General features: G+C 31.4%; 1 protein-coding gene across 1 annotated transcript; it reads left to right on the top strand.

Annotated features, from left to right (window-relative positions):
* The first annotated feature begins 323 nt into the window (after positions 1-323).
* LOC146951776 (putative methyltransferase At1g29790) lies at positions 324-2149 on the top strand. Its single transcript, XM_085754982.1, has one exon. The coding sequence runs from the start codon at positions 556-558 to the stop codon at positions 1831-1833; it is 1278 nt and encodes a 425-aa protein (XP_085611108.1). The 5' UTR covers positions 324-555; the 3' UTR covers positions 1834-2149.
* The last annotated feature ends 7423 nt before the right edge of the window (positions 2150-9572 follow it).

Below are 9572 nucleotides of genomic sequence, written 5' to 3'. Positions count from 1 at the left end.
CCATATAATGGTAAAATTATGGACATTAGGAGTTTAGAATTTGACCAATGCTAGTCTCCGTAGTATGTGTCTTCAACCCGAAGCACTAAGATTTTTTCAGTCTTGAACTGTGACACTAACAAAACAAAACAGAAAGGTCATATTTTGTCTTGTAACTGATTTTTTTCCAACATTCATAAATCGTTAATATCACACACATCATTCACCTATGTAATAATAATTCACTTTTATTGCAAGTGTTGGACGTACTATACATTTTCTACCTAACATTTATTAAATTCACACATGACAACTGGCAATGTTTTTTGTACATAAATAACTCCAAGTTGATGATGGATCTCTTAATCAGTGTTAAGAAAGGTCATCTAATAAATTAACACAAAGTAATTAAAGTAACAATATGTCAACAAAAAAAAAAATGAAATTAAGGTAACATGAAAAATGATACAAACACAAACCGACACAAAGGTTTCATAGAGATTTGGTTTCTTTGAAACCAAGCTTTTCTTACTTCACTCATCCAAATCTAGTACTTCCCTTGCAAATCTAACAAAGATGGGTTCAGTTTCACTGAAAATTGGAGATGGAACAGCAAGATTCAAAAGAGCAACACTTTGTTCTTCAGCTGTTAACATTCTCATGATTTTCTGTGTCATCACAACTAATCTCTTTGCTCTCTATGCTTTCACTTCTTCTTCCTCAAAAAGCCACACCACAACCACCAACAACAGTAACCTTAATCTTCACAAAAACATCTCTCTGGTCTCAGAACAAGTCTCACTCATACTCAGAGAGATAGATTTGTCTCAAAAGAAACTAGCCCAGATGGAAAAACAGCTTCTTGGTTATGAAAGCATTGATCTTTCACGACCCAACATTGCAAATGAGCTGAAAATCTTCCTCCAAAGACATCAACTTCCTTTAGGCAAGGATTCAAGAACTGGGATCACTGAAATGGTGTCATCAGTTGGTCATTCTTGTGAGAAAAATTCAGACTTGTTGTCACAGTTCATGAGTTACAAGGCTTCTGGTGCTTGTCCTGATGATTGGAGAGTAGCTCAGAAACTGATCTTAAAAGGGTGTGAGCCTTTACCTAGAAGAAGGTGTTTTTCCAAAACTGTTTCAAAATCAGGTTTTTATCCTTTTCCTGTTTCTCTTTGGAAGCCTCTTGGTAATAACACTTTTAATTGGAGTGGTTTGAATTGTAAGAGTTTTGAATGTTTGAAAGGTAAGAAATTGAGTAGAGATTGTGTTAATTGTTTTGATTTGGTTAGTGGTGGAAATGAGAATCAGAGATTTGTGAAGGCAAAAAGTAAAAATGATTTTTTGGTTGATGATGTTTTAGCATTAGGAAATGGTGGAATTAGAATAGGGTTTGATATTGGTGGTGGTTCAGGTTCTTTTGCTGCTAGAATGTTTGATAGAAATGTTACTGTGATTACCAATACTCTTAATGTTGATGCACCATTTAGTGAATTCATTGCTGCTAGAGGACTTTTTCCACTTTACTTGAGCTTAGATCATAGGTTTCCATTTTATGACAATGTGTTTGATTTGATTCATGCATCAAGTGCATTGGATGTTGGAGGAAAAGCTGAAAAGTTGGAGTTTTTAATGTTTGATATCGATCGAGTTTTGCGGGCCGGTGGTTTGTTTTGGCTTGATAACTTCTTTTGTTTTAGTGAAGAGAAGAAACAAACTCTAACAAGGTTGATTGAAAGGTTTGGATATAAGAAATTGAAATGGGTTGTGGGAGAGAAAGTTGATAGTTTTGGATCAGGAAAATCTGAAGTTGTGTTGTCTGCCATTCTTCAGAAACCAGTTAGGGGTTGAAGGTTAGAAGCTTATACAACAAATGTAGCCACAAGTGAGAATAATCTTGATTCTGCTATCTCTTTCGCGCGAAATTTGTGCGAATGAAATTGGTTTCAACATCATCGTCAAATCTCATAAGATGTGGATTATAATTTATAAGTACAAGAATTGCTTCATTACCAATTGTAGACCAACATTTTGAGGTGACATATATCATGTATTTTAGTTATGTTCTATATCCTGTTCTGTATTTTAGTTCTAGATGGGTTTTGTAATTGATAAGTTGTTGGAAAATGGAACACAAAAAATAATGAATTACATTTTTGAATTTTCATTCTTGACTGTGATGGATTCAATCATATATTTCTCCACTCCATATTATTGCCAATATTACTGTCATATAAAGTGATATGACATACCAAAAGTGAGTTAAACAACTATACCTTAATTCATGGTTCGAGTTTTTTTTTTGGTAGTGGCCGGGGTTTGAACCCCGGACTTTGCATATTTTATGCATTGTCCCAACCAATTGAGATAAGCTCACGAGGACTGGTTGGATCGAATTATTTGAGTTTATATAGAAACAATTTATGACATGTCCATAAGTTGTTTTCAACTTATTTTGATAAGCTACAAGACAACTTATGAAGACAACTTATATGTTACTCCCTCCGTCCCTCAATACTTGACCTATTTGGAAAAAATATTTGTCCCACAATACTTGACCTTCTCAGATTTTTAAGCAGAATTTGACAAATTTACCCCTTATAAATACTTTTTGTGGTCTCCATGTAAAAGTTTGTAGTGGAACAAAGAAGTTAATCATTACTTAAAAGTGAAGGTTTAAAAATAATAACAAGGGCAATTCAGTAAAAATATCATTCTATATGAAAATAGTTTGACTTGTTAGTATCTTTTGCCACGGAAATAGCTTATACATAAACACTTGTATGATAAGAATTGTTTCACATCTAAAAGAAATCATTCATTGGCAATGGCATTTTAACTTTGATGGCACCTAGCTTCCCTTAGAAACACTTGATTCTGGGATTGATCTATTGGTGGTACCAAACAACAATGTGATCATTCACTTAAAAATATATTTTCTTTTTGAACTTACTAACTGTTATGAACCAAGATTCTGATTGGTCAATTCACATGAATGTTGGCTGTCTCCAAGTGAAAAATGTCTTAGCTAATGCAAAAGTCATGAAGATATTAAATACTAATGCCTAATATGATGAGTTGCATAATTGCTTCTGAAGTTTAGATATTCCATGAAGTTTCTCTTTTTGCCTATTCATAGTTCTGCATTCAACTTAAAATATTAGAGCCTGCTTATAAAAAAAATAATTATAGAGAATAGTTTGTCTTTAAAAAAAATGATTACAAATTAAAGCTTATATGTGGCTTTTCTCCGAATGTACATGACCATTATTTTGCAGGCTAATAATACAGTGCGTTGATAAAAAAAATCAAAAGCAATGAAGTTATTAATTGTTGCTTTTTGAATATTTTGCCAAATAGGAGTACATACATTCTAATAGGAAAATGTGAGATATCAAATGCACTTGTTAATACTCTTTCTATCATAAATTATAAGTAGTTTTGATCATTTTACATTAATCAAGAAATGTAATTAATTTTAAATGAGAAAGAGGCAACAACAACAACCAAGTCTTATCCTACCAAGTGGAGTCGGTTACATAGATCAAATTACATCATAAAATGTTCTATTATAAATCATATTTAGATCTAACTCATTAATCGCTACATCTTTCTTAATTGTTTCTTTTATAGCTTTTTTAGGTCTCCTTTTATCACTTTTGATCTGACACTCTTCCATATGATCTATTTCTCATACTACAACATCTACAATTCTTCTCTCTTTTAATCATATTTTCCTCCATTTGATTAAAACTTTTCAATACTAAAAAATAGTCTAAAGATAATTTTAACATACGCATAATAAAACAAAAAATTACGCAAAATTAAAACCGGTAAATTAAGCAAAATGTCATAAAAATACGCAAAGGCGTTAGTGTAAATATATTACATCAAAATCCCTCGAAAATGTCACAAAAACATCTAAAAATAAACAAATGTCCTAAAAACGCTAGAACAAGACCATACTACTCATGTGGACTATGACTCTCTGTCAACCAGCATGAGGAAGGTGTTGTGCTTCCTTTTCACTCCGTGCACTACTTGTAGCGGACCCCCTCCCTCCCCTAACTATGTTAGGCCTCTGAGACATGTCTGCAAAACATTTCAAAAAGCAAAAAATCAATGATTTTATTTCATAAGGACATTGTGTCATTTCGAACAATTCAACAACACTTAAATTTTGGCAGTGTCATTTCAGTCCGTAAACTACCACATTGCAGTCAAACTAACTATAATCAACAATAACAAACCAATTTCTAACTAATTTCATCATTTCTTTCAAAAAAAAACTAATTTCATCATTAACAATCCAAAAAACAAACAAAATTTCATTGAGACATTTTATCAAACACTTAGAGTTCAACACAATTCCTAAACTCTAACCAAACTCTAACCTACCACATTTCAATCAAACATATTCTAATAAACTTCTAAACAACAATTTATAACTTAATTCAGCAAAAAAACTAACATGCAAACCAAATTTTATATAAACCTAAAATTGAAAATTTCTCCAAAAATACTAAAATTTAAACCAAAAAAAGGCAATGCAAATACTTGATTTTGTGGGAGAAGTTGTGTTTGAATGGCGCAAGAATGACAAAAATCGCATTTGAAGGTGAAAAAATCGCACTTGGTGATGTTTTTGAAATGTTTTGCAAATGACTATTATATTTCTTACTTGATGTGTTATATCAGCACACAGCGTGACTTAAGTCACACTGAATTTATAACATGCGTGAGTTAACTCACGCTGAAAGTGTAACACCCTACTTTTATTATTTATTATTTTATTGAGATTAGATGTCTTTTTTTAATTTAGTCGATTTATTTTGATGAGTGATATTTTGTTATGTTATATGTTGGTATTTACTAGTATAATATATATGTTATTTGGTGTAGAAATATATTTGTTATTTTGTGTGGAAATATATATGTTATCTGGTGCAGAAATATATTTGTTATTTGGTGTATTATTATTTAGTGAAAAAATATATTTAGTGGGAGACTATATTTAGTGGAGAAATATAATTATTAGAATAAGTAGATTTGGGGTCTGAAATAGAAAGAAGAGAGATATTGGGCCTAATTAGATTTAAGAAGAGAAGTTAGTATTATAAATAGAGGAGACATTAGGTTGAAAGACTAACATATGCAAAAACAAGGATTTGGAGAAAACAAGGTTGAGAGAGAAGAGAACAAGAGGAGAGAAGAACCAAGAGAAGGGCTGCCAATCGATAATTCTAAGGTAAGGGTGAGACTAACTTTCGGTAATATTAAGTCTATGATTCTGATAATTAGATTTAACATGATGTAGGATGAGTTTGTGAGGATTGAGAATTAGGGTTTAGAGAGCGATTTTGATGATTAGACGATGAAAACTTGTTGAATTGATGTAAAAATTGTGTACATACCTTAGATAATCCATAGGGTGTTAATTAGAAGCCGTTTTGAGGTTAGAACCATGAGATTATGTGAAATTTTGAGAAAAACTGAATTCTTCCCGAGCTGACATTCATCGCTCGCAACCGCGAGTAGCTTAACTCGCCTCGCAAGCTGTGAACTTCATCGCTCGCCTCGCAAGCAATATCGCTCGCCACCGCGAGCAACCCAGTTAAGAATCTTGATTTCGTAAAATTAGGTTTTGGGTCAGGTTTTTATGGTTTTGAGTGCCTTAATAGTTATAGAAATGATTAGACAAGTTTTTGGATTGAATTTGGGCACAGGGAAGTTAAAAATGGGATTTTTGGGTGAAAAATGTCAAGAACCCGAGAGCTATCAGAACCTAGCTCGCCTCGCGAGTACCTTAGCTCGCAACGGCGAGTAGGCCAATAATGAACTCGCAACCGCGAGTAATTGAGCTCGCCTCGCGAGCTACTCAGTGACAGACAACCTTGTTTAGGGTTTTGTGATCCTTGTTGCACGAAGTGTAGGAGTTGGTCCTTGGGGTAAGAATGAAAGTTATTCATGATATTATAAGCTGTCCAGAGAGCCTGAATTAAGATGATTAATGTTAATAGTAATGTGATATTGTTATATAAGCAATATGTGAAATATATTCGATGTTTAAGATGTTGTTGACTATCGTTTGATATTGTTATATTGTAATTCTGTTTTTCAGTGCTGCCTATGTTGTTGTTTCTGCTATTGTTGACTATTAATATCATAAAGTTGTAAATGTCGGTCTAAGTTGTAAAGTTGTAAGTTGTCGTCTAAATTATTGGAGTCATATAAGATGTTCATGATGTTTCAAGTTGTAAGATGTTGAGTCCATGCATACTCATTCAAGTTGAGAGTTTGATGCCCTGGAGTCATTGCTCAATTACGTTGAGGGCTTGATGCCCTGGAGCTTTTGCTCAAATCTGTTGGGGGCTTGATGCCCTGGAGCCTTTTTACGCTCAAATATGTTGGGGGCTTGATGCCCTGATTGGTACCACATGCATTTGCATTGTCAAGATGATTTAAGATGTTAAGAGTTGCATAGTCGAGTTGAAGTTGCATAGTCGAGTCGAAGTTGTTAAGATGTTAAGATGTCAAGTTGTCCAGATGTTAAGATGTTAAGATGTCAAGTTGTCGAGATGTTAAGATGTTAAGATGTCAAGTTGTCGAGTTGTTAAGATGTTAAGATGTCAAGTTGATGAGTTATTAATGAAGTGCTTTATGAATAATTATTGCTATGATGAATTAATGATGTTTATGTTGTTAAATGTAATTGATGATGTTTATGTTGTTAAATGTAATTGATGAATTATATGCTTAATATTGTTGTTTGTGAAATCTCACCCCTTCTGCTTGAAAATGTTGCTCTTCGTATGGGTAACTTGCAGGTAACCAAGATTAGTCGCGGTCGTGAGTGGACTCTCTCACAAGTGTGTCTTAGGTGCTCTGATACGTAACGGGATAGGAATTTTGTTATTGCTTTCTGTTCCTTACGTATTACTTTAAGAAGTTTTTCAAGAATTGTTGTTGAACTAAGTTTTTATGAGATTTTATGTTGAGGCCCTTGTGCCAAGAATTATTTTAGATGTTGAATAAATCCGCTGCGAAGTTTTAAATATTACGTTGTTGAATTTTGAAGGATAAATAGTTATTTATTCCGTTTACGATTTTATGAAAAGAAATGTGACATTCCGTTTATGTTGAAAAACTCTGATTTATTTATGAAATTTTTATGTTGGGAAAACAGGGTGTTACAGAAAGTACCTAGCGTGACTTAAGTTACGCATGGGTACTTTTGTCCATTAAGTTGGGATATAATGTTTTTCGATGGGTGAAGAGCATTTTGGAATAACTTTTAACTATAGGGAAAAATAAGTCATTACTATTGCAAAGCCCTAATATCCTTACTCTTTAAGTCCCCAACGCAACCACTAAAACATCCTAATATCCTTTGTGTACCCTAATAAGAGTAATCATTATATCAATAAGAGTTAAATTGACACGGGTGTATTCTTCAAACAAACAAAAAAATAGTTTCACTTTGATTTAATTTAAAATTGATCTTTGTGTGTGAGTTAATATTGTATTGAGAAATGAACATTATGCTTTTCAAACATTCAACAACACTCATATAAACACTGTTAAATAATTTCAGTTAAGAATAAGAACCAGTACTAGTGTTGTCCATTATCAACAATAGAGTTGTGGTAATGTTTTGTCAATCATCACATAGAAACAAAGCAGAAGCATGAGGCTTAAGATCATAAATAGTTATAAATCCTCTAAGAGACAACTTTACAACTAAAGTAAAAGAGTCATGTAATGTTACACCACTCATCATTGACCTAAAATTTGATTGTAAAGATTGTCTTTTAAAGAATATCTAGGATAAGGTCTGATGTGATAAATTTGATATCAATTCCAAGTAACTTAAAACCAATGCAAGTATTCTCCATTAACAGTAAAAGAGTCGTGTAATGTTACACCACTCATCATTGACCTAAAATTTGATTGTAAAGATTGTCTTTTAAAGAATATCTAGGATAAGGTCTGATGTGATAAATTTGATATCAAGTCCTAATGTGTTACTTATTGGGAATACAACAGTGCTAAATTATACCTTTTGCATGGCAACCCATACATGTAAATTATTCCTTTATTCCTCTTCAAAAGAACAAAACTAATTCAATAAAAAAAAAACTAATTCGTAATTCAAAAACCCTAAAAAACAGATTCAATCAAACAAGGCAAAATCATAAACAAATTTGACGTGATATAAACAACTTGTCGATGAAAAGAAAGTAAAGAATTTAAACCTTCAAACGTAGATGCATCTGCTTCTCAAGCAGATTTCCGTAAGCATGCATCTTCAAAAGTTGCAGTTTCAGAAAGAACGCTAGTAGAATGTGCGATTGCGTTGCAGTGTTGCAGTTTCAGAAAATATCCAACTTCAAATGAGAGAAATGCAGAAGCATTGAAAACAAGGAAATCACTAATCAACATTATGTTGTTATAACCAAAAAGATCCACTCAAACGAGATCAGCAGAAAAAGCAAATCATTCATGTTTTAATTTGAAATATTAAAATAACCACATTTATTTATACCAATTAAAATTGTCCCCATTGATCTGCTGTATTTTCATACTAATTCTTAAGAATGATTAAATACAACTAATTAAAACCAACTAAAGTGTAATAAATATTAATCTTTCAAGTGAAAGAGTGTAAATTTTCATATAAATATAATATTTGTTGATATTACGGTTGTACCTTCACATGATTCCTTTAAGAAAGACTTGATCTCACTATGACATGAACCTGCAATCACAACAAAGCAAATTTCCCTATTACTACAACTGCAAATTTGAAGATAAATAAATCACATAATCAAGCATTTGTAGTATACAAGCAGTTCATATATAATGTATTATTATAACAAAATATAAGATATTCAACCAAGAATAATATGATTAAAACTTTTTAAAATATATTTAAAATTTAAAAAACATAAAATATAAACCACCAACCAAAATTTATATGAATATAAAAAAAAGATATAGAAATAGTTTGTTGAAAATAAATGTTATAGTATTTGAAAATTACAATTATATTTTTAATATTGTAAAATATTTAAGTATGTGGAAACAACTTTTTATGTATCATATAATAAGTAGATATCATAAAATTTGAAAACTCATAAATATTTTCAAAACATCAACATTAATGCAACGTTATAATTAAATATTGTTTCTTTTATATGCAAAGATACAATTAAATATTTGCACCCATACTTGTTGCAGATTTTATGTGTGTATATTTTCCCTAATAATTTTTTATGTACTGATATGAGAAAATCGATATAATAAAATATGAAAACTCGTGTCAATTTTTAAAATATCAAAAATATTAATAAAGTGTGTTTTTTACACGCAAAACACAATAAATATTTGCACCACTTTGTTGTAGATTTTTTATGTTTATATTTTCAGAAACAACTTTCTATGCCCAATATGAGAATATAGATATGATAAAATTTTAAAAAGTCATGAATATTATTAAAATATCAACATTAGTTTAGTATATTACAACGACTAATAGAGGAGGTTGTATTACATCGATTAAATCAACCGTTCTTTTACTTTCATATTCA

This window comes from Medicago sativa, chromosome 1, assembly GCF_051527215.1.
Source record: "Medicago sativa cultivar Bolivia chromosome 1, Bolivia_mono, whole genome shotgun sequence".
Lineage (NCBI taxonomy): Eukaryota > Viridiplantae > Streptophyta > Magnoliopsida > Fabales > Fabaceae > Medicago > Medicago sativa.
This window is presented reverse-complemented; position numbering and strand designations above follow the sequence as displayed.